At 34.0% G+C, this 26064-nt stretch overlaps 3 protein-coding genes across 3 annotated transcripts; 2 read left to right on the plus strand and 1 right to left on the minus strand.

The window, feature by feature from the left end:
* Positions 1-3250: 3250 nt before the first annotated feature.
* LOC9311793 lies at positions 3251-3627 on the plus strand. The gene has a single exon (XM_002875679.2). It carries the CDS (start codon positions 3273-3275, stop codon positions 3573-3575), a length of 303 nt encoding a protein of 100 aa, XP_002875725.2. The 5' UTR covers positions 3251-3272; the 3' UTR covers positions 3576-3627.
* A 7316-nt stretch (positions 3628-10943) lies between these two features.
* Positions 10944-13374, minus strand: LOC9311794 (protein indeterminate-domain 9). The gene is made up of 4 exons (XM_002877350.2): positions 13059-13374; positions 12476-12875; positions 11425-12262; positions 10944-11351 (listed from the first exon to the last, which is right to left on the minus strand). Exons 1-3 carry the CDS (start codon positions 13201-13203, stop codon positions 11455-11457), a joined length of 1353 nt encoding a protein of 450 aa, XP_002877396.1. The 5' UTR covers positions 13204-13374; the 3' UTR covers positions 10944-11351; positions 11425-11454.
* A 3465-nt stretch (positions 13375-16839) lies between these two features.
* Positions 16840-17517, plus strand: LOC9313465. The gene has a single exon (XM_002875680.2). It carries the CDS (start codon positions 17058-17060, stop codon positions 17400-17402), a length of 345 nt encoding a protein of 114 aa, XP_002875726.1. The 5' UTR covers positions 16840-17057; the 3' UTR covers positions 17403-17517.
* The last annotated feature ends 8547 nt before the right edge of the window (positions 17518-26064 follow it).

The following is a 26064-nucleotide window of genomic DNA, read 5'->3' on the forward strand; positions in this document are numbered from 1 at the left end:
GGTAAAGAATGGGAACTCCACCATGTTTTGGTGGGACAATTGGACTGGTGCAGGTCGCCTCATTGACATAGTGGGTGACGTCGGGCCACAACATTTTGGGCTTTCCCATCATGCCACTGTTTCGGAGGCTTGCCTTAACAATCGATGGACTTTAAGACGAGCCCGGGGACAACTCTACAATACTGTTATTGGTCTCCTCAGCCCTATCACTCCCCCCACGCCTCTTGCGGGTAACGACATTGTTAAATGGATGCACAAAACAGGGGAGTACCACTCTTCCTTCTCATCAAAGTGTACTTGGAATCTTATTAGGGACATCTCCTCTAAGGTCTCCTGGTCTACATTGGTTTGGTTCCCTCAAGGTGTTCCAAGGTACTCTTTCATTACGTGGCTTGCTGTCAAGGATAGACTATCAACAGGCCAACGGATGCGGCGTTGGGGTCAAATCCAATCATGCCCGCTATGTGGTGAGCGAGATGAGACGAGGGATCATATTTTCTTCGTTTTTCCTTATGTTTATGCAATCTGGTCTAGTCTATGCACTCCTCTCCTGCGGCGTCATACAACACCGGATTGGCAAGACACAATTCGTGCGATTCTAGCTAAGAAATCTCCATCCATCGATGTCATCCTTGTCCGTATGGTTTTCCAAGCAACAATTTATTTTGTGTGGAGGGAACGCAATGGTAGAATCCATAATTCTAGCCACCAGCTCTACCGTAACCTGACGAAGATGATCGCCTCCGACATTGCGCTCTGCATCCAAAGCCTTAACTACGGGCCGCAGCACAAGAACGCATCACTCTCCGGCCGATGGTCCTCACTCACCGGCTCCATCACGTGAATCGTGTTCTTAGCATCTGTTTTTGTTTTTTAAATACTATGTAAGGTTTGATATGGTTCCCTAAACATGTTCCAAATCAAACCCAGCCATCCCAAACTCTTTGTACATATTTTTTCTTTTTGTTGATTAATAAATTGAACATTTCAACAAAAAAAAAAATCTCTATTTCAACAACCAAAGAATTAGAAATTGAAAAAAGAATTTCCTAAATTAATTCCAAATAATAGCTAACTTTCTTAATTAATTAAAAATAATCTACGTTTTAGAAGCGATTCATTTATAATATTTTGATTTTTGATCTAACTGAATTATATGCAATCTCATTTTGTGGTTGTTGATATAATTTAACTCATTTTAGACCATATTAATTTATTAAATAATTTTACAATTCTATTTTTATATCTTAAAAAAATATATCCATAATTGAGTATAATTAAAAAAAATATATATATATATATATATTCATTCTAATATTATATATAGGGAGTGACAAAAATCTAATTATAGTTTTTCAATTACTATTATAATATATCACAACTTTATTCTAAAATATATAATATATAAATTTTGTAATAAATAAAATTTAATCCGTACTGTAGTACGGGTGATGATCTAGTTCTTTGTAAATAGATATCAAAACAAAGAATTTTTTCAAAAGGTACTTCAAAATATTAATTTTCTTTTTGGTAAACAAGTATATTAGATTGACTCAAGTAAGCCAATGCTAAAGAATATTGTTTAGATAAGTAATAATACGCGGCTGGGTATGAACTTTTCGTGCTAAAGATAAAGAAACCAAAGATAAATAAAGTAAATCAAACTCTTTCTTGTCACTCTGAATCGACTCCAAATATGTAGAGAAAGTAGGACACTCTTGCGATGAGCAGTTTAAAAGAAAAGCTACACCTCGCTTGTCTTGGCCGATCATACATCTCATCGCCAAGACTAGTGTTTCTACCTATGCATGTAGTGAGGTTAAGCTTCTTTGAAGATTTTAAGCTCCTATATCTTACGTTCCATCATTCGGATAAGAACAAGACCATCCTAGTAGTGATCACTTTCTTTCCAAGAATCATCTATGAGAACACCGATATTCAGATCCCTTTTTCCCTAGATCTCTAGATGAGAGTGAATATCCGCCACCATCGATCCTAGATTATCATCCGAAATCTCTACCTGAGCTAACTCACATGCTTGCTCCTCATTTTCCGCTAGCCGCAAAATCGCAAGTGGACTTTTATCCACATAATTATAAATCTTATCATTTCTAGCTTTCCACAATTACAAAATGATCCATGGAAATGATATGCATGTGTAGACATCATATGGTGTTATTCAAAACAAGTAATCAATATTTGCATAAAGTGAGTCTGAAGAAAAACCTCTGGTGCCGTTGGGATCTATGATAAAGCCCATGTCTGATAAAGCCCATGTCTGGCGCGCTAGTGGGCATTCAAAAATAACATGATTGATTGTCTCTTCTGGATCTTCACATCTATCACATCATGTATCACATTTAATACCGTTTCTTCGAAGCTTTGATGTAACGGAGACACACCCAGCTAGAACTTGCCACATAAAATGTGTTACAAGAAATGAAAAGTAATGATATCGATAAGTTGTTTGTCACTACTACCTTGCAAATAATGAAAAAAAATGATATTGTTTGTAACATTTATTTCAAACCATTAAAAAGAGAATCTCTATAACAAAAGAAATCTATAATATATCAAAAAGAAACTACGTGTAGTCATTTTAATCAATGTAAAAAAATTATAATGTATCTAGAAAAAAATGAAGTGTATTTATTTATAAATTTTATTTTCCATATCTATACTGAACCCTATAATATTAGATAGAGTTAACTTTTCTTGAATAATAAAATTTAAGTAATATTAAGTGTAGTTATTTTAATTAATGTAAATGTAATTCCTCTATATTAAAAATCTTGGGTAAGAAAAGTGTCTTTAATATTCCCTCAGTTTAACTTAAGGTTATGTTTTAAAGATTTTTTTTCATTTTAATGATGTTTTCAAGTTGTTATCTAAACATTAAATGTATTTGATAAATTTTTAACTATTTATTTGTAAAATATTTTTTTATTGGTTGAATTAGTTTTAGTAAATGATGTTTCTGTGTAAAATATGTAAACTATATGAAATTTATATCATTTATGAATATGTGTGCAAAAACCTTAAACATCAATTAAATAAAAAAAAGTATATTAATGTGGGAAGAACTATTTTAAGCATGTACTTAATTGTATAGTGGATAAACATAGATTGGATTTTCTGAAAAGAAAAAGAGAAATAATATAGATTGCTAAAAAAAAAAACAACCATGGAAGATTATTAATATTAAGGGACAATTGTTTTTTTTTTTTAAGATGAGAAACAAACTATACAAACATCAATAAGCGATCGGCAACATGCAAACAATATTGGCGATGAACATGATAGCTTTGATTATCATGCTATCAATATTTATACAAACATTAGGAAATGATCTTGCACCTGCTCCATCCCAGACATTACCTTGTCTGGATGACGTGAAAACAATTCCAAATTGTGTAAAAGCAGTGTTTCACTTCAAATTCAAAGAGGTCACAGAGACGTGTTGCACTATCCTTCTCACCCTTCCCGATGATTGTTTCGGGTTTTTGTTTCCTATTCCTCGTGTCTACCATTTTCTTCTTAAGTCTGCTTGCAAAAATACTTATAATCACTATTGATAAACATTTCGTGATATTTTGTTAATCAAATGTAAAAAATCATCACTAATTATATTTGTGGAAAAAAAAAATATATATATATAAATAATTTTTAGACTATTTTAAAATAGGACTTGTGAAACAGAAATTTTTATCTTACTATGGCTACACACCGCAAGATTTACAATTTTTAAAACTCAGACAACATCACTTTTTCTTAATTTGATTGTTTTTTTTTTTGTCTAAATGAACAATGGTGAATATGGATTCTTATTAGTTTTAATTAGGGGCATGATCTTAAGTTATTGTGGGATATGTGGAAAAGCATGATCAACCATGTAGGTAACAAGATATCAATGAGAAAATTGAAAAACCAACGCAGTGGTCAATTATGAATGGTCATGTTAGCTCAATAGTTATTGGACTAGAATATCTTAATGATTAAAATTCGGGAATTGAGTCGTCGACGACAAACAAGGAGCCTATGCGATTGTGAAGGCGATTGTGAAGAGTGTTAGAGCAGTGGAAGGTTTTTAAAGGGATTTTCAACAATATAAAAAAATAAAATAATAAAAAGTGAGAAAAAAAAAGAGATGAGAATCGGTTATCATTTGAGAACCTTTAAAATTTCTTGAGAGACTACTTTCATATATATAAAAACTTGTGATCGATTTTTTTCTAATTTTAAATAAATAATTAAATTAAATTATATGTATTAAAATATTATATTTGAAAAGACTTTGAGAGTCTCTACTCACTGCACATGTTTTTAGAACTTATTATGATAAGTTGCGCCGAATTACTTCTTTGGAATTTTTCTATTTTTAAATTAACAGATTATTAAAACAATGGATTTTTTTTTAATGTTAGCACTATAATTTAGTGTACTCAAATGTCAAAACTAAAATTCATGTGGATGAGAAATGCATATTTATATTTGGTTGTTTAAATAGTACAAAATGGAAAATTAGAAAAAAAAAACTCAAGTTGGAACTGTGAAAGATGGAAAAAGTCATGTGGTATGTAAGAGAGAATATTTGTGTCCATACCAAATTATGGTGCAAAGCAAATAAAACATGTCCATACTAAAATGGACTAGACTCAGGTTTTGGGTATGGGTAAAATGGATAGAGGCTCGTTACTATCTTTTGGCTCATACTCTTTATGTTTCACAAAGAGTGTCTTGTTTTGGAATCTTATTTTTCTTTTTTGACAAAGACGCTTGTTTTTCATTTTAGTGTAACTTTTGGAACCAATTTCATTATATACGTTTAACTCAAAGCTATTTTTCTTTAAATTTCAGTCATTATCATTTAATCAATTACTTATTAAATAGGGACATATATGTATAATTAATTGTTTATTGATTTGTGTGAGATGTGTTAAAATGATATTTTTTTTTATGAAATAGAGAGTGTATGTATTTTTGAAATTTGTGGCTGATTTAGTCAACATCTCTTTTTTTTTCAACATTGAAACTGTTGGAATAATGGCAATAAATCTGACATGAAATCTCATCTCCATCAAAGCTCATTTTAATAAAAATAGAGTGGTTTTGCTTTTGCAAAAAAAATAGAAAAAGCGTTTCCTGTAACAATCTCTTTCATTCACATACAGAATAAGATATAAATCTTCCTCCTGTATCTTCTCTCTCATTTTTTCCTTGAGTTTTTATAGAATATACATTACTAGCGTTCGTTAGACTTCTGATTTTGAATGGTATGGTTTACCAAAAAGTTATTAAAATTATCCTAAATTACCCGAACATGAATTTGACTCTTGTCCATTCTTTTAGTGATTTAATGTATCTGAATTATTCATGTATCGTATCATTATAATCTGACTTATCTTAAAATATAAATTTGAAGTGTAATTTTTTATATCCAAAATATTTTAATTTGAGTTGTTTACTCGCTGTTATCCAAATTTTTATCTGAAATAAATTTATTTTTGTATCAGTTAGTGTTAAAAAGCTACTGAATCTGGCAGAATTCAACTGAATTTAGTTTTATGCAAATGGTGTTTTGCTGAATTTTTTTATAGTGTTACCATTTACAACCTTTGTTGGATAATATATATACTAAATTTTAACCCGCGGTACACCGCGAGATGATTTATTTTTAAAGTTAGTATAAAAATATTTTGTAAATTTTATCTCCTTATAAAATATTTATTTATATTATAGTTTACAATTGTTATTAAGTAACGGTATACCACGAGTCCACGAGACAATTGTTAATAAGCTAGGGATTTAACCCATATTAAAGCGGCATGTTAATGGTATTTATAAATATTAATTCAAATTCGTCCGCCATATAAACCCGTTCCGAAATATAACCCGTTCCGTAATTTCTTAATCCGTCCCGTGATTTATTTTTATTTTAAAATTTAATGATTATTTATTATATATAAAAGTTTATAAATCATATCATTCTCTAAGTCATTTATATTTTAATAAACTAAAGATTTAGTCTGTATTAAAACGGCATGTTAATGATATTTTAAAATTTTATAAATATTGATTCAAACTCGTCCACCATATAACTTCGTCCAAAATATAACCCGTCCTGTAACTTCTTAACACGTTCCGTGATTTGTTTTCTAAAAGTAGTAATTTTTAAAATTTAACAATTATTTATTATATATAAAAATTTGTAAATTGTATCATTTTCTAAGATATTTATATTTTATAGTTTATAATTTTTATTAAGTAACATTATACCACGGGACAATTTTTGGTTTTATACAATATTTTCTAAATGAGATTCATTTAATATGTCTAATATTGGTGGTATTAAAAAAATTAAGGATTTAATCCGTATTGAAGCGGCGGATTAATGATATTTTAATTTTATTATTATTGTTGATTCAAAAACCCGTCCCGCCAAATCCGTCTGGCCAAAAAACTCATTTATTTTATTAATGTTGATCTTATTTATGATACGATTCTGAATCATTGTCTAAATATTTTAGTCGATGTAGAACGTTGAACACACATTTTCGTCAATTGGACAATATATGTCCGTTTTTTAAATTTCGAATCACAATATATGCAGGAAAAAAATTGATTTTTTTTTTACTTTATGTATTATATGATGATTCAAAACAGTTAAAAACAAATCAAACAAAGATGATAGAAGAATTATAATTCTAAATCTTAATCAAATCTTCTAAATATCTAAATTATTAAATATGGAATATCCGGTATATGAGTTGGGTTAAATATAATCCGACCCAACAAGCTTTTTATGACCAAAATTTGTAAACGGGTCGGATATCCAAAGTATGCAAGAACAATTTTATCCACCCGACTCAAAAATAACTGCAAAAATACTAGTATAGATATATATTTATATTTTCTTTGTTGGATAATATGGCGTGAGCGCATATATAAATATAAAGGTTAATTACGGGCCAGACCCATGTTTTATGTTTTTCTTTCAGGTTTTGACAAAGTGGGGAAAAGCTTTCACCATTTGACAATTATGTCAATTTCAGACAAAAATGCCCTTCTAGCCGAACCGGTGTACAGTTACAGCGAACGAAATCGTCAGGCGAGTTGGTTACGTACACAGTATCTCGTTAGCTACAGTTGATTAGTTTTGTAATATTTCCGTCGGATGTACAGTGTACACCGAACGAATAAAAGCATATAAAATATGGTGTCATAAATGGTTTAAATGCTGAAAAAGTTGAGACATGACTCATTCCAACTATAATTAATACAAACTCATCATTACATCTTATTTTAATCCTCTTAAATCATAAAATCGTACACTGTTTAGATTTTGTAAAGAGAACTAAGAAAAAACATAAACTTCCCCTAAATATCTATGAAGGAATGAGATTGACGCCATTTTGATCTTGTTGTTTACGGCCATTTTGATCTGTTGTTTAACAAAGTTTTCCGGCGAGAAAGCAGTGGTCGTGGTAAGTAATGAAGTTGTAAATATAAATTTTAGTGATTACATACACTTTCAATGAAAACAAAATTGATTTGGATACAAAACTTCAAGAAATTGAATTTATTCCTCTCTTGATTCTATATTTATTCTGTAGTAAATATTAAATGACGAGATTCAATGTGCATTAAGTGTGTAGTTGCAAAGTCTTTTTTTAGTTGGAGGTATAAAAGTTGTTCTCAGTTGCATTTAATGGGGTTCTCCTGAATTTATGATGCATGATGTTAATGGAGATTCCAGTATTTATTATGGTTGGTGATTGGATAGTGACAGAAGAAAAATAGAAATTTGAACCTGAGAAAAGAAGCTATGGTCGGTGTGTACGTGTTAGGGAAAACATGACGTACACGGATTTGGCACGTACATTATGTGAGGTTTTCAATTTGAAGTACAAAAAATGGCAGCCAATAATTAGTTACTGGATGCCGGGAAATATGTCAACTATGATAGAACGTACACGCCCTCCTGTCTACATTGACAATCAAATGAGCTTGGATACATTCATCCTGATTCGTGTTGGGGATCCAAGTGTCAACTTGTTTATGTCTTTCAGTAGAACTGTAGATGTCACTAATGCGGATGTAGATGAGCAAACTGACGTACAGGATGAAAAAAACAAATGAAGATGCAGAGGATGAGGAGAACGAAGATGTGGATGGGGAAGAATTGAATGACAGCGACGAAAACATTGAAAAAGATGACGATGTCAGTGGTGGCTATAGTGCGGGAAGTACTCTCGACCCTACTATAGACGGCAGTGAAGGTAGTGGTGAAGATTACGATTTCAACAAGTGGAATGATTTGATTGTAGAAGAATATGGAGTTGGCCATGTTGACGAGGATGTCTGTGACATTCCACCGACCGTGGAACCAGCAGGGGAATTCAGTCGTCTATTGGCAGAGTGTACGACCACAAGTCAACGTGTACGTACAGGAGAAACCAGTGTGAATTTGGGTGACAGTCAGCTAACTATGAATTCAACCCGGACGTGTCAACATGGATTGCTCCAATGTACGTACACTAGAGAATGTGTACGAGACACAGGATGCGAAGGTGAATTTGTTACGTATACGGATACCGATGTTAATGGTAGAGACGAAGTCAATGGAGAGATTGGTGTGGATTTGGATATCGGAGGTTCAGAAACTGGTGTCTTAAATGAAACTGATCTCCGTATACAACCTTCGGTTGAGTCTTACGAAGTGTAGAATGGATTTTCTTTATTACATAGTGGAGAGCCGGAGATTCTCGATAATGATGCAGCTCCAGTCTTTGATGATTTAGCCAAAGTTTGATGTGATTCTACAGAAGTTGAAATTACTACGACTGGTGAGACATTGTATGTGGGTAGTGTGTTTATGAACAGGCAAGTCATACAACAAACTATGGCTTATCTTGCACTCAAAGTTTGCTTTTGCTACAAGCAAACTCAGTCTGATCCTAGAAGATTGGAGATGGCTTGTGTGGATGATAATTGTCGGTGGAATTTGTCTGCAAAGGTTGTCAAGAATTCAGAATGTTTCAAAATCACAAGTACCTCTATTGAAGACTATGTACGTAAACATGTAATACTGTGTACGTGAGAAACGAGGTAGTGATCATGACAGAGAGAATGGTGTTATTACCACCATGTGTAGGGTCTTGCCAGGAGATAAATAAAACTATCACAAAAAAGTGAGCTTGGAACATTTTTTTTATTCATAGTAGCGATCTAAGTGTAAATTGTATCGTTTTTTCCAACCCGTTAAAGAAAGTGTGAATAGTGTGTGCATGATGGATAACTTTACTGATGAAACTAACCATGAGTCGGAGGTGAAAACAATGAAGAAGTAGATGAGGAAGAAAAAATAGAGGGCAATAAAGAGGATGAAAAGAAAGAAGATGAGGATGACGAAGAGAAGAAAGAGGACGATAAAGATGACGACTATGAACAATAGTAAAGGTAATGACGAAAATTATATTACAACAAGTGGACTGCTTTTTTTGTTGAAAAATATGGGATATGATATGTCAGGAATGTTGGTAACACTCAACTTACTGTGGGGCTAGCATAAAAATTCAGTTTATTACTAGAAACATGTACGTATACTAATTAACGTGTACGTGATTTATAAAGCCCCATTGGTTTACGTAATTAAAGTTGATTATTCGACACATGTACGTATACTACTTCACATGTACGTAATTAACGTACAATATTAACACGTCCACATAATCAAACCAACGTACACCGTAAATTGTATATACGTACACAAAAGAAATTCACTGAAGGGTATAATTGTAATTGTGCAGTCATCTTCCACATGAGTATCTACTTCTGCAACCCTAAATATGCAGCCGTCATTAATCTTTATCTCAGAATCTCATTTTTTTAACGTTTTGAATGTTTTTTACATACAAATCTTGTAAATCTAGTATATTTTAAGTTTGAAAAACTAAAGAGTTTGAGTTTTGTTTCATTGTTCGATGGTTACGTTAAGTCAATTACGTCGGAAGAACAATTGCTTTCTAACCATTCTCTATCATTTTTTCCAATTCGCTGGAAATCTCTTAATCTATTTAACTTTAATCTCTCTACTTGATAATGAAGCAAAATCAATGACTCTCCAGAAATTAACCTCTTCGTCGGATAATCAGTAACTTGCTCTTCGCCGGATATTAGACTTGAATGAGATGTTTCAAATCAAGTTGCAGAACAATTGAAACGGAGATTTCGAAAGACGAAGATGGATGAATGAATTTCGAACAGAAATTTGACTTCTCTCTCGAAGCTCTCTGTCTCTCTCTCGTTCTTCTTCTTTGTTTTCTTTGTATTTTTTTTTTAATTAATTTAAAACCAAACAGCAAACCAAACGAAAAGAAACTAAACCAGGAGCTACTGTGCTGTTCGATTTCTTTTATTAGGGTTATTTTGGTCAGAATCTGATTTAATTGTCAAATCCTGAAAGCTAAATTTCAGTTTGTCAAAACGTGAGACAAATATTCAAAACTGTCCCTTTAGTGAAAATTTCTTTAAATATAATCTTCCTCCGATTAGATAGTGGAACTCCATTCTACTGCTACTACAGAGTTTCCAATAGACTAATGCGCATAAGCAGGTTTGGCCCTTATATAAAATTCAGCAAACCGGTGCTTTATGCATCAAATCAATTATGATAAGTCTACAGTGGTTTATGTCACAAGTGTTGGGTCTATCCTGGAAAACCCTTTTTTTTTTTACGTTTATTTTTGTTTTATAAATAGGACATAAAGGATGACAAACAAACAAAAAATAGGACATAAAAGAGACTTTGGGCCGGACATACTCATAAAAAGCTCATGCGTGGCTTGGTAACTCCTTCAACTCCGCATACTCATTATATTTAGCAAAAATTGTGTCTAATGGACTTTCGTAGTTTTAATTCTCATTATAAATAGAAAACCCAATTTAGAAATCAAAGTTTCCCCAAAAAAGTATAACCTTTCTACGAGGAAAAACAAAAAGTAACAACTACTTTAAGTTTGCATTTACATAACCTATATACACACTTTTCATCGTTTCTTTTAGGGTCTTTCAAAATTAAAACTTGAAATAATTACAAAAATAAAACAAAAAGAAGAATAAGAAAAGACATAGCGATAGCGTATGCTTTGCATGGTCAGAGCTCAGAGGTTTCCTCATGCATGCAGAAGTGGACCCGAATAGCTTCCCATCTTCATCAACCGAGTGGACCCAGTTCGTAGCACCGAGTTGACTCAGAGATTCTCTCCGAGTCAAAATCTCCTCTTTCACCGTTTTCTTCGCCGTGCTTAAACCATGTCCTCTCGCCACTTGAATGTCATACTTTTACGTTTCTGCATTTAGAGAATATCATAAACAGAGGAATCTTGATTGTTCTTAAAATTCATACAACCTAATGTAATTTACCTTTTATCATTATCATGAACAATACAAGATTTACTGGTTCCTGTCCGCGGTTGGTGTGCCGTCAATGGTGGCCGAAGGAGACGAGTTGGGAAGATTATGGTTGACCATCAATAATGGCCAAGGACGGTGTTGACTTCCCACACCAAGAAAGTCTCTCGTGAAGCCTCTTTCATCAACTTCCTTAGTTTTGATATTCTCTCCTTGTTTGTTGTTGAAGATAGAGGTCATTAGACCAAAAGTCTTGCTATTGTTTGAGCTTGATGATGATGATCTCTTTGATCCCATTTGAGCTGCCTTTTGTAGCAATGCCGTGGCTGACATTGATGCTATATGTCCACAGTCTTGGTTATAATTATTAGTGTTGTTGCGTGCTTCCGTAGAGAACAAAGAACCATTACTAATCACATTCTTGATCTCACGTTCTTCTTGATTCTTGGAGATTCCCCTTTGGAGAATGTTGTTGTTCTTGTTTTCATTGAGAAGCCATTGGTGAGATGATTGTCCTTGTAAATGCCATAGATTTTGAAGGGAGTCAGATGCACTACGAGGTGATGGTGATGATGAGGACGCAAAAACGTTGGTTGGTAAGGTTTGTCCCAAAAAGGCAATGTTATTGCGATGGATATTGAAACCGGGTTGGTCCAATTGAGAAGATGTAGTATTAACTTGTCGTTGTTGATGATTTTGATTGATGTTTCCAAGATTGACTTCCCCATCCAGGGGATTGTTCAAATATGCCGGTGCCGGTGCGGCTGGTGCTGGTGGAACTGAGACGAATCTAGCATTCTCTTCAGCTAAGGCGTCACAGAATGCTCTATGTGTGATGAAACTATCTTTCCTGTTCAAATTCAATCATCCAATATACTAATTCAATAACGTTACATATATATAATCAGAGATCTTAATTGATTTTAGTTAAAGCCAGTTGGTTCATTAATTAAGCTCATGTTTTACACTAACGGTTGTATAAATTAAACATTTTTTTTTTGAATTTAAATTTCGCTCTTTATCAAAAAAAAAAAATGACTTTAAAATTAGTGTTGTAATATACCTGGAAAAGAGGGTACCACAGTCACATCTGTATTCTCTAGTACCACAAATCTTGCTATGAGCTTTCCAATCGGACATGACAGCATATTTCTTGGAACACTTGTCACATTTCCACTTTTTCTCACCATGTTTTCTGCTGAAATGCTTCTTGATTCCGGTTAAGTCACCGAGGGCTCGGGCCGGGTCATGGTGTACGCAGCTCTTCTCTGGACAGATGTACACTTTTTTCTTCACTTGCTCCTTGTTTGTCCTTTGCTTTAGCTTCCATGGAAGGTTATGGCCTCTCCGGTGAAGCTGAAGGTTCTGGTCTCTCTTAAACCCTTTGTTGCAAATCTCACATATGAATCGATTTGTTGCCATGAGGGAGTTTGGCGATAGAGCAATGACTTCTGCATCTGGATCTGGTTTTTAAATTTAATTTACCAATGATTGAGTATATGATAAGGAAACATGACAAGAGAAAGGAAAAAGAGATCCAAAGCTGGAACAAGAATATTGTTCTAAAAAATAAAAATTATCAAGAAATTCATCTATTGTGTATATTAAAAGTCTAAGATTTCGATTAAGTGTTTATATATACATACCTGGATTTCCCGGGAGATTTCTCTTCCTCTTGGCTGAGTTAGAGGAGGTAGGATTAGGGTTAGGGTTAGGATTTGGGGTGATGTGTTCTTGGTGAAGGACATAGCTGGGAAATGAGAGGTGATGATGATCATCTGGCATCATCATGTTGATATTGGTTTAGTTGAGAGACAGAGAGAGAGAATTTCGAAGTAAGAAGACAAAAAAGGTGGACAGAGAGATATACAGAAAAACTCTTTAATTTGTCATACAGTTCTCTACTAAATCAAGTAAAATTCTGAGAGCAAGAAGACAGAGAGAGTTATGAAGAAGAAAACAAATAAGAATGTAACTAATTATATATTTCCAGTATAATATATAGAGAAAAAAAAAACCACCTAATTTAAATATAGAATCTTAACAATTACACTAATTTTGAAGCTCGAAATATTATTTTCTTATGGCTGTTAGCGTACAAGAAGTTCAACTATTGCTTTGAAATTTTAGCATGTAAGAATTTGGACTTTAGATAATAGTCATCGGTTTTTATATATAAAGAATTCTTATTTCAATTAATTGATGAATGTTTTACACTATTTTCTTAATATAAATCCCACAAGACTTATAGAGAAGTAAACGATAGATATTTCTAAGTTTGATGACTTGAAAAAATGGGCATCCTATTTTTTTCCAAGAAAGTTTCAAAAGTAATTTTTTTTTTTTGGGAGTCGTCGGTACCAATTTTAATATAATAGAATTTTGTTTTTTATTTGTGATAGTAAGCTTTTGGACACTTGCAAAGAGTCCTGTAGCATAAAACCAAAAAGAAAGCTGGCGAAGAGGGAATCTCTCTCTCTTCACACACGACTGTTCTTCTTACAAGTCGGTCAGCGATAGACTCAAACTGGACCACTTTCTATCTCTAATTCTCTATATACTAGTTTCATCTACGTATTAGGTAACGTAAGTATATATACATACTCAAGTCAAGTGTACGTACAATCTTCAATTGTATAAAAATAATTACAGACTGTATAATTTATCTATGAGTTTTGTACGCAAGAATTGTGTCTCTTAAAACTTGATGACATTTCTAACTGTGTAGGCTCTTTCACTATTTCTGAATCTCATTTATCCCAAGACCAAATCAGTTCGATGATAAAACCAAAAAAAGAAAAAAAGAAAAAAAAAATCAGTTCCATAAATATATATAAGAAAAACCAATAGCTAGGTTGAACCAAGGTTATGTACGAGTACAAACAACATAAGTAGATTTCTTCAGACCTCTGCAATATTTACAAAACATTGCAGAGGTCTGAAGAAACAATATGGCTAGTACATGTACTTAAAATTATGTACATGTACTACCCACAAAAACAATTTTAAGTAAAAATCTTAAGATCCTAATTTTGCAAGATCGTAACTAATAAACTTCTGTCCGTTTTTACTTTTCAGCTTAGTTCGTTAGATAAATTATTTTGTACTCTGGTCTCCCGTACGATGATACTATGAGATTTAGATCCATTACTTATTTTATTTATTAATAAATAGAAAAATTCTTTTAATTACTTTTTGACTTTTTAGGTAATTATATCATGAGATCAATTTCATGATTTCTTTATTTTATCTAGAGTCTTTAAGAACCTAGGTAAGTTGCTGATCTTGTATCCTAACAACTTCTTGGGTAAGAAAGAATAAAATCCAAAAGAAGTGATGTAGAGTTCTAAAATAGACACAAGGTCGACAAGTTATGGATGGGTCCCATAGAAAACGAAGATAGATCTCATCTGATTATTCAGACAAAGAGATGACTGTTCCTTCTCCCTATCCAAAAATTTCTCTGAATTTTTCTTTACTTTAGTTTCCTTTAGAAAACCATGATTTAAGCATTTTGAATAGAGATAATCTTGTGCTAGAACAAACAAAGAAGGATTCTTAGACATTGTTAATGATCATGCAGTTGATTATCTTACTAGTCTTGAATTTGAAGGGCATATCATTAATAGGTTAGGATGAATGGTGATATAATACCTACGAAAAGTCCATTGATTCTGTAAACGAAAATAACTTTTGGATTTTGTTTGTCTTATTGGAAATTACAAACCACAATAATAACAAACAGATCTTAAAACTTATATGTCTACTAAGTATATTGTTGGCTCGCAAAGCAATAGGATGTTCAAAAAGTTTCTGACCCAAAATAAATATCAGCTTGGGACTAAACTAATTCCGTCTTGGGCTTTTCAAAATTTTGTAGGATAAATAATTTTAAACAAAACACATAAAAGTGGGTAAAACATAGTTGATTTGGAAGAAAAAAGTTCTTCTTACTTCACTAATAGAAAGAGTTTGGTGTTGCAGTTTTTATTTATTTATTGTTTATGTTGAATTTTTTTGATCATCCGCTACTGCACGCAACCGTAAACGCTAGTGGAAAAGAATTTTTAAAATTTAGCGATTTTGAGTGATCTGGAACGGTAATTATGATTGGTTTAAACGCTACGTTTGCAGGTGGTAACCGGAAACACCTTGGTTATCATCTTCACCAAATCTAAAAAGTCTGTATAAAAAAAGCACGTCTTGGTTATCAGTGTCAATCATGCACCTCATCGCCCTGACAAGTGCTTCCACTTCGGTATGTAGTGGAGTTAGGCTCCTTCGGAGGTTGGGAGCTCCCATTGTTTGCGATTCTCTGTTAGAAGACGAGCAGTACCACCCTGTTCCAAAGTACTTATCACTTCTTTTCCAGGAACCATCAACGTAGCATCGATAACTAGAACTTATTGGCACATGTGAGTTGAATCTTCCCCGGTTTCGACTATCAATTTTCGAAGAACCCTGATTTTCCGTGTGAAGCTCAACTTGAGCTAACTACCACGCTTGTGCCTGATTTTCCATTAAACGCAGTACCTCCAATGGGTTTTTATCCACAATTTCATAGATCTTATCATTTCTTGCTTTCCATATGTACCAAATTATCCACGGAAACGAATATGTATCGACTTCTGGGGTGTTCTCCAGAATAGATGATCCATATTCATGTTGATGAAAACCGTGGGAAAAATCTCTGGTGCCGTAGGAACTTGTAATAGCTCCCAAATCTGACGAGCTGGTGAGCATTCAAAAATTGCATGATTAGTTTTCTCCTTTGTTTCCCACGTCTACTACAATCCATATCACAGTTTATGCCCTTTTTCGCATATTTGCTGTAACCAATATATAACCGGATATAATTTGCCACAAAAAGTGTTTTAACTTTGGCGGGCATTGCACTTACCAAGTGTGAACTTTCAGCGGTTTTGTATCGGTACCAAAAACTTATGTTGAATTGGTCTTCTGGTTTTCTAACCGTGCCGTATAATATCCAGCCTTAACTATATATTTACCAGTTTTTGTAAAATGCCAACCTAAAGTATCATCCTTCGTTGGCGTACCCAAAAGTAGTGCACTTACCAATGGTACATCTTCCGGATCAAATTTCAAAGATCAATTTGATATTTTCAAAGATCAATGTTCCATGATACTCTCAAATATGAGTTTTGTCATCTGAACGACAATGCCTCCAAAGAAAATAAGCTACCAATAATTATGCATGTTTCTCGTTAGGAATTTTTTTATTTTTTATATAGATATTTTTTTAAACATTCTATTTCACATTATCTTATAAAATAATATATTGCAACTCTAAAACGGTATTTATCATAAAACAAAGATAATATACTTTTTATTACTTGAGAAAATGAATAATTTAATTTTCAGGAAAAGAAAAAAACAAAGATGATAATACAATGTTATAAAATCTAATCGATTAGTTTCCTTTATATAAATAAACATATCACAAATGGTTAATGAAATACAGTGTATTCGTTTTCTCTCAAAGGTAAGATGTCCAAGGAAAAGTAACATATGTATGCATAAAATCCAAGAAAAAGCAATATAGATCGTCTACTAAAAGGATCATAACTATACACGATTATAAATACCATCACAAGACTAAATAGAAGTTGTATAAACACTTAAAAATGAGTGGGAACAAGCAAGTATGCGTGTCCATCTTAGCAGTGATGATTTTGATGCTATCAATTTCCCAAATCACGAAAGGTAATAATGATCTTGCGTTTGCTCCAGTGTCGGAGAAAGGGTTGTTGCCAAAACCAGTGTCTTGTGCGGGAGACGCAGAAAAAATTCCAGGTTGTGTTGAAGCAGTGAAGCATTTCAAATTTAAAAATGTCAAAAAAGAATGTTGTTTCGTTCTACTTGGTCTTACCGAAGATTGTTTTGGAATTTTGTTTCCTATGCGTTTTGCGTATCGTGAAATGCTTAAGATTACATGCAAAATTATAGGCTTTAAGCCACCTTCTTATTAAGTTGTTCTTTTTGTTTTTTAATGTAACACAACTTTAGTTTATGTAATTCGTATTTACAATAAAAAAAATCATGGGCATATTTATTTACGATGATGGACGGGACTCGCTCTTGGGTGTGTCAAAAGAGATAACCCAACCCAATCTATCCTACGACCGAATGGGTTGAGACACAAATTCTTTATGAGTTTACAAATGAGTTTGAGTCATCTCATGAACCTATTTAGTTTGATGGGTAAATACTAAAAAGCTATATAGATCTACCCAAGAAAATAATAATAACTAACTAATTAACAATTTTCATAAACATAATAACAATTAATTAAGATTTATAATTATAATATATTATCATTTTACCATGCTTTATTATCAAAGACATAAAATCGTCATATTCCATCATCATCATACCACCATCATATTATCATCATCATCACATCAGTATATATATATTCTCCCGTTTTGGACAATTATATAACACAATTGCGTTTTTGTTGAAATTTTTAGTGAAAGTTTACTAATCCACGTTTTAGAGGAAAGTTTTAAAGAATCATAACGTACAAATTTTGGATTCTCGTTTTTGGTAGATAAACTAAGTATTTGTGTTGGAAAAATTACGGATACATACGTTTAGTAAAAAATTACGGATTCATGTTTTAAGCGAGAAAATTAGAGATTTTTCTTTTTGTGGGTAATTGTGGATTCCCAATCTAGCGTAAAAATTATGGATTATCGTTTTTAGCAGGAAACTCATGATGATGATCATGATGATGATGATGATGATACTGGTAATATGATTATTGTAATGATAGTATGATGATGATGATGATTATGATGATGGTGATGGTGATGATTGTATGATGATGGTATTATGATGAGTATGATGATGATGATGATGATAGATGACAACGGTATTATGTTGATAATGAATTAATTGATGGGTTAATGGTTAATCCATAAACCCATTACAACCCAAATCAAATAATTCATTAAACCATTAATCCATAAATGTTTAAGGTCAAAGTATTTCAAACCGTTAAAGTTAATGGGCCGGATCGTGTCAGATCAGATCGACCTATAAAATTTAATTCATTTTGATATCCTTACATGTCTAGTTAATTTGACACAAGTTTTTATTACTCAAGAATAATTCAAGAGACAAAAAAAAAGGAGATTATAACCAATATCGAGGCGAAGAAAATAATTTTTTGGCCGAAATAAGATATAATCATTTTTTTTTCTCTTTGAATGAATGATTATATTAATAGTCTTATCTGTCATGTGCTTATATATTGGGTAGTGTTATGAATTTTGTGTATTCTTCTTGATTAATGAATGAGATTACAACTTATATATATACACACATGGCCGGCCCTGAGGGGAGCGACGTGAAGCAAATGTATGTGGCCCCCAAATTTTCTTAAAAATTTAGCAAGAGAAAATATATGCAAATAGGCCCCCCCCCCAAAAAATTTATTTTTATGTAAAGGCCCCCAAATTTTATAACTGTTCATAATAACCTTAAAAAAATATTTTGTTGCTTTGGCCCCTAAATTTCTAGGACCGGCTCTGTACACAATACGGGAGACAAATCCCAATTGGACTAGGAAACACTAAAGCCCACTAAAACTAACATAAACCTTCTTTGGCCTTGGTCGGTTGGGCGAGTCTTCTAGAAGCTAGACATGGACATGGGTCACGGTTATGGAGTCCATCCGTTATGTGATTTACAACACTCCCCCTTGGATGACATAACCGTGTAGATGCCAAAGGATCTCAGTAATACGCTTGGGGATGCTGCCTCATTAAAACCTTACCAGAAAAACCCATAGGGACAAAACCATGGTGAAGGAAAAAGAGTACAGCACGTATTACTCCCCCTGTTTTGGTCATCCCTGAAAGTCCTTAAGTCTCCGCATTCCAATTTGATGCGTGAGCTTTCTCAATGTCGATGTTGGTAATGCCTTAGTGAATAGGTCGGCTGAATTGTCATTGGATCGGACCTGCACCACTTGAACTTCTCCATCCATTTGTAGATCATGTGTGAAGAAGAACTTAGGTAGGATGTGCTTCGTCCGATCTCCCTTGATCTAACCTTCTTTGAGCTATGCGATGCAGGCCGCATTGTCCTCGTACATGACCGTTGGTCCCTTCTCATCGTCCATTCCACAATTAGATCGTATGTGTTGAGTCATCGACCTCAACCACACACACTCACGGCTGGCCTCATGTATTGCCAAGATCTCCTCGTGATTGGATGGAATGGCTGAGATGGTTTGCTTCATTGAACGCCACGAAATCGCGGTTCCACCGTGTGTACACACATAACCTGTTTGTGACTTACCATTATGCGGATCTGATATATAACCTGCATCAGCAAAACCAACTAAACCTTCTTTGTTATGGTTAGTATAGAATAGGCCCAAATCAACAGTTCCTTGTAAATAGCGTAAAAGATGTTTAATTCCGTTCCAGTGCCTTTGGGTCGGACATGAGCTAAATCTCGATAGGAGGTTCACGGCAAAACAAATGTCTGGTCTAGTGTGGCTAGCCAAGTACATTAACGCTCCTATGGCACTGAGGTATGGCACTTCAGGACTGAGAACTTCTTCCTCGTCCTTCTTTGGACCGAATGGATCACTATCCAATCCGAGGCTTCTCACAACCATTGGGCTGCTCAATGGGTGGGCCTGGTCCATATTGAATCTCTTGAATACTTTTTTAGTATATGCCTTTTGATGCACAAGGATTCCATTATTCACGTACTCAAGTTGCAATCCCAAACAGAATTTTGTCTTGCCTAGGTCTTTCATCTCGAATTCTTTCTTTAGATATTCGACTGTTTGGGCGATTTCCCCAGAGGTTCCAAGGATGTTCAAATCATCCACATATACTGCTATTATCACAAATCCTTTGTTTGCAAACTTCTTTATGAAGATACATGGACTGATGGGATCATTCTTATAGCCTTCTTTGACTAGGTACTCACTCAATCTATTGTACCACATGCGCCCACTTTGTTTCAGTCCATAAAGCGATTTGTTCAGCCTTATGCAGTATTGGTCTCGAGACCCTTTCTTATTTTTATCTTTGAGCTCAATACCCTCTGGTAATCTCATATATATTTCATTATCCAGTGGACCATATAGATAAGAGGTCATAACATCCATTAACCGCAAATCAAGATTTTCTCTTATTGCCAGACTTATTAAGAATCTAAAAGTCGTTGCATCCACCACATGGGAGTATGTTTCTTCAAAATCTATCCCTGGTCTATGTGAGAATCCTTGTGCTACAAGCCGTGCCTTATGTCTCACGATTTCATTATTCTCATTTCTCTTTCTCACAAAGACCCACTTGTGTCCTACTGGTTTTATCTTAGATGGTGTCCTTAAGGTCGGACCAAACACATCCCTTTTCTTTAATGAACTTAACTCTACGTTTATGGCTTCTTTTCACTTTAGCCAATCTGATCTTTGAGTGCCCTCTAATATAGACGTGGGTTCATGATCCTCATTCATTTCAAGTGCTACCTTATATGCAAATATTTCATCGATGTCGACATCTTTGCGGTTCCATTTTATTCCAGACATGATATAATTTATTGAGATCTCATTATTATCTATCCCTTCAGGATCATGAGGATTGGCGTCCCAAATCTCTCTATTCGGTTCCTTAGGGTCTGCCGCGGCCATGTCTATGGTTTCCTTAACCTCGTTTCCTATTGCACGTTTCTTTGATTCTCGAGGATTTTTATCTTTGGAACCTATTGGTCTACCACGTTTCTTACGTGCGTTAGACTCGGTAGCAACTTCATTGATTCCCTTTTGGACATCAATACGTAATGGTGCATTACAAGCTGGTATGTACGATTTTGTAACTTTCTTTGGGTTAACAAAGGAATCCGGCAATTCATTAGCTAGCTTTTGCAAATTTATTATCTTATGGACCTCTGATTCACATGCCAGAGTCCGAGGATCTTGCCAATTTAAGGATGTTTGATTCCATGATATTTCTTCGACCATCTTGTTCGTCTCTCCAACTAAAGTAGGAAATTCGGATTCATTAAAATGACAATCCGCGTATCTAGCCTTAAATAGATCACCCGTAGTTGGCTCTAGATACTTAATAATGGTGGGAGAATCAAATCCAACATATATTCCCATCCTCCTTGGAGGTCCCATCTTTGTTCTATGTGGTGGAGCAATCGGTACATATACGGCACACCCGAAAATCTTTAGATGGGATATGTCTAGCTCATGACCCGTGAGTAATTGGGATGGTGAATATTTATGTTCACTAGATGGCCTTATGCGTATAAGCTCTGATGCATGTAAAACAGCGTGTCCCCAAGCGGTTACTGGAAGCTCTGACCTCATGAGTAATGGTCGAGCTATCAATTGGATTCGTTTAATGAAGGATTCCGCTAATCCATTCTGTGTATGTACATGTGCCACGGGATATTCCACACTTACCCCCATGGACATACAGTAGTCATTAAACGCTTGGGACATGAATTCACCGGCATTATCTAGACGTATAGTTTTAAGCGGAAAATCTGGAAAATGGGCTCTCAATCTTATGATCTGGGCCAACAACCTAGCAAACGCTTGGTTTCTAGAGGATAATAAACAAACATGCGACCATCTTGTCGATGCATCAATGAGGACCATGTAATATCTAAATATCCCACATGGTGGGTGTATTGGTCCACATATATCCCCTTGTATCCTTTCCAGAAAGTTTAAGGTCTCTTTATTTACCTTAGCCGGTGATGGCCTTATAATGAGTTTCCCTTGTGAACATGCTTCACACGTGAGATTCTTAGGGATAACTTTTTTCTCATTTAGGGTGTGCCCCCTTGAATTTATCATAAGCTTACCCATCATACTATGACCCGGATGGCCAAGCCGGTCATGCCATAAAGTGAATTTCTCGATATATTAGCTTCGATCATATCGATTTTAGCATAGTAGAGACCAGTGGATAATGCGGGTATAGTCTCTAGGACTTTCTTATGTCCTTGGGTGATCTCAATTATATTTGGGAATTCTTTGTTTCCTTCACCCTTTGTTTCAATATGGAAACCATTCAATCTTATATCTTTGAAACTTAATAAGCTCCTCTTCGAGCTGGGTGAATATAGGGCATCGCTTATTTCAATATGCGTGCCCTTAGGTAAAAGAATATGGGCTTGACCGTGACCCTCAATAAGACTAGCTATACCCGCTATGGTGCTAATATTGGCATTTTTCAATGTTAGATTTATAAAATATCTTTTGTCTTTTAAAATTGTGTGGCTCGATCCACTATCCACCACAAGTATGTTCTTGTCCTCAGCCATTTCTAATATGGACAAGAATCATGTTTTAAACATAAAATAATATCAAATAAATTCAAGGAGATAACAATTAATGAACACATAAAACGGCAAAGAAAACATAGAGGTTTTGATGTCGAATTCAGATTTATCAACTTGATTCTTTTAGGCAATCAGAATTTTCATACTCCATCATGTTTACCATCTTTATAAACCAAATGGGCTTTAGGATTCTTTCTTTTTACACTCTCTTAATAGAGGTCACAACGATGTTTGGGAGTCCTACATATCTTAGCCCAATGGTTCCCCATTCCACATCTATGGCACACTGATTTGGTCGAGTGTTGTGCTTTATAAATACCACAGCCTCCTCGCCCTCGACCATGGCCAAAATTGGGTCTACAACCACGGTTATAGTGGTTCCCACGGCCGGATGAGTTATAGTGGCCACAACCTTGTCCTTTCCATCCACCACGGTCACGGCCGTGTGGTCTATCACTCTGGACGTGGTTAGATTCTTTGGATTCTTTCTTATCCTCTGCGGCCTTATTGGCATCAAGTAATGGGGTTAATCTATGAGGTCTTAATTTACAGTATCTCATCAGTAAGTCATTATTTTGCTCAGCTAGCAATAGACTCATCTACGGACTTATAATTCCTGGATTCTGAGACTCTCAATAAGATGGTGGCTAATAATTAATATTGCCTTGTATCTATCTTTCTCACTTGGCATTATTGCCTTATGTGATACATTCACCAAGTCCTTTTGACTTTAGGATAATCTTAGTATCCATTGCCCATTTTAAATAATTATCTCCTCAGATATTTAGGGCAGTAAAATACAAGTTGTAATTCGACATCTACAAGCAAAAAGGGTTTTGAGTCAAGATCATGTAATCGTTAATGTCATGCGGTATTTAAGACCGAATCATGAATCGATTTACTTAAAGATTTGACTTTCCTCTTAGGATTAAATTTCCTCTTTTAGGGATTTCCGATTTCGATTAGGTTTTAGGTTTTCCTATATTGATTAGGATTTATGATTTCCTATTTTAATTTAGGGTTTAGATATTTTCTATTTTGAATAGAATTAAGGATTTTCCTATTTACAATAGGATTTAAGATTTTCCTATTTAGAATAGGATTTAGAGTTTTTTAGATTTTCTTATTTCAAATAGGATTTAGAAATTTCTATTTTGATTAGGATTTTAGATTTTTTTTTTTTAAGTTTTTTCTTTTTACTTAGGTTTTCCTATTTTATTTAGGATTAAGCTTCCTCTAGGGTTTTGGTTTCTAGGATTCATGCGATATGAGGGTTTTATTTCTAACAATTTATGCATGCAACCAATCATAGAAACAATCAATCTAAACAACCTAAGCAACCTCAATCAATCGGATTTATTAACTTCGAATTTTAGGGTTTCGATTCGATTTAAGTTTCTTTCAACAATACGATTTAGGTTTTGAATCAATAACTCTCCTAAGAACAAGAGAGCAAAGCAAGCAATAGCAAACACTTTGATTCAAACAATATCCGATTTTTAGGGTTGCGATTTCTTTAGGTTCAAGTTCGATGTTGGTTTTTAGGTTTTAGGGTTTCGGATTTTACCTTTCACCTTATGTGGTTGTACGGATATGAACCGGGAGCTAAAGACCTCGGTTTTCGAACTTGATCACGAACGTTGGGAGCTTGGAGGAATCGCGAGCACCTATTGATCCGATCGTAAGCTTATGAGCGAGGCGGACTTAGGTTTTGTGTGAAGGATTTTTCGAATTAGGGTTAGGGATCGTTAAGAGCAAGTCGTGCTGATAACGTGTTATGAATCTTGTGTATTCTTCTTGATTAATGAATGAGGTTACAACTTATATATATACACAATAGGGGAGACAAATCCCAATTGGACTAGGAAACACTAAAGCCCACTAAGACTAACATAAACCGTCTTTGGCCTTGGTCGGTTGGGCGAGTCTTCTAGAAGCTAGCCATGGACCTTCTAGAACATGGACATGGGTCACAGTTATGGAGTCCATCCGTTATGTGGTTTACAACAGGTAGAACATTATTTTTTTCTTGTCACATATGTGTAGCAATATTGAAATGAGTTTTATATGATCACTCATGTGGCAGTTGGCCGACATGCTAATCCTCAAATATGCAAGAGTAAAGACGATAGTATATGCTTTAGAGGTTGTAGAGTTCCTTTAGTTTTGTGCTTTTTATATTTTCAATGGACATGGTATACCAAGATTAATTAGCCTTATACATGTTCTTGCCATGTATGAAACAACATGATTATACATTTGAAAGCTCTTACATTAGGAATTTAGGGTATTCTCTAATTATAAGAAATATATCTTCTTAAGAATAATACCCAAAAATTCTAATAGTGTTGAGTTGATTTACATGGTCAAGGACTTGACAAGCAATTGGAGTGGGGATTTTATTGATTGTTGGTTATATATCAACATAATCTTGCTATAGTTAATGGTTAACAAATTATTCAATGTCTGTTATTTTGCATGTAATCTTAAACACAACATAGACGAAACACTTAGGAAAATAAAAAACAAAAAAAAACTATCTTTGCAAATATCTTGTAGAACAATATAACATTCTTTGATGATATATTTTTGATCGAATTAACATCTCCAATGCTCATCTCTATTTTATAGGTAACTCTATTTTAAAGTTGATTTTGCTCTAATGTATGCATCTAAAATAGAGTTGCCTCTAAAATAAAGGAAAAAAATGGATTACTGTATTTATAGAGTAAAAAAATAAGTTTACTCTATTTTAGAGACAATTCTAAATTAGAGACAACTCTATTTTAAAAGTATACATTAGAGCAAAATGAACTTTAAAATAGAGTTGCTTCTAAAATAGAGGTGGGAATTAGAGATTGTGTTAGTTCATTGGCTCACACAATCCCAAATTGTTCTTATGTCCATCACATAAGATACTGGCTAGATTTGACCGCAATCATTTCTCCATCATTACTATCTTTCCCATTTTGAGAAACTGATAGCATTACTACCATCACTATTAATATAGACACACTCTTTGCTTGTTCCCACCCATTGTTAACACAATATGTGTTTTATCTTGACATCTTGTGATCACTAATATTACTACGATATTGTTCCTCTTACTGTATTTAAAAAGTTTTTGTTATGTATTTTTTTTAATAGACTATTTATATTGCCTTTTTCATGGATTGTGTAGTTAGTTGTCCCAAACATCGTAAGTTCCGGAGAAAAAAAAATACGACATATTATAGCATTAACCTTTTTTATTTGTTGGGTCAAAAGTAATGTATTAACCATTTTAAATTTATGATAATTTTATAC

The sequence above is a fragment of the Arabidopsis lyrata genome, assembly GCF_000004255.2.
Source record: "Arabidopsis lyrata subsp. lyrata unplaced genomic scaffold ARALYscaffold_5, whole genome shotgun sequence".
In the NCBI taxonomy this organism is placed as follows: Eukaryota; Viridiplantae; Streptophyta; class Magnoliopsida; order Brassicales; family Brassicaceae; genus Arabidopsis; species Arabidopsis lyrata.

Coding starts and splice junctions, on each gene's coding strand:
- LOC9311794 (XM_002877350.2), bottom strand. CDS start 13,203: ATGATGATGCCAGATGATCATCATCACCTCTCATTTCCCAGCTATGTC. Junction 12,876..13,058: donor AAATCTCCCGGGAAATCCAG/GTATGTATATAT, acceptor TTTAAAAACCAG/ATCCAGATGCAGAAGTCATT. Junction 12,263..12,475: donor TGTGGTACCCTCTTTTCCAG/GTATATTACAAC, acceptor GAATTTGAACAG/GAAAGATAGTTTCATCACAC.
- LOC9311793 (XM_002875679.2), top strand. CDS start 3,273: ATGCAAACAATATTGGCGATGAACATGATAGCTTTGATTATCATGCTA.
- LOC9313465 (XM_002875680.2), top strand. CDS start 17,058: ATGAGTGGGAACAAGCAAGTATGCGTGTCCATCTTAGCAGTGATGATT.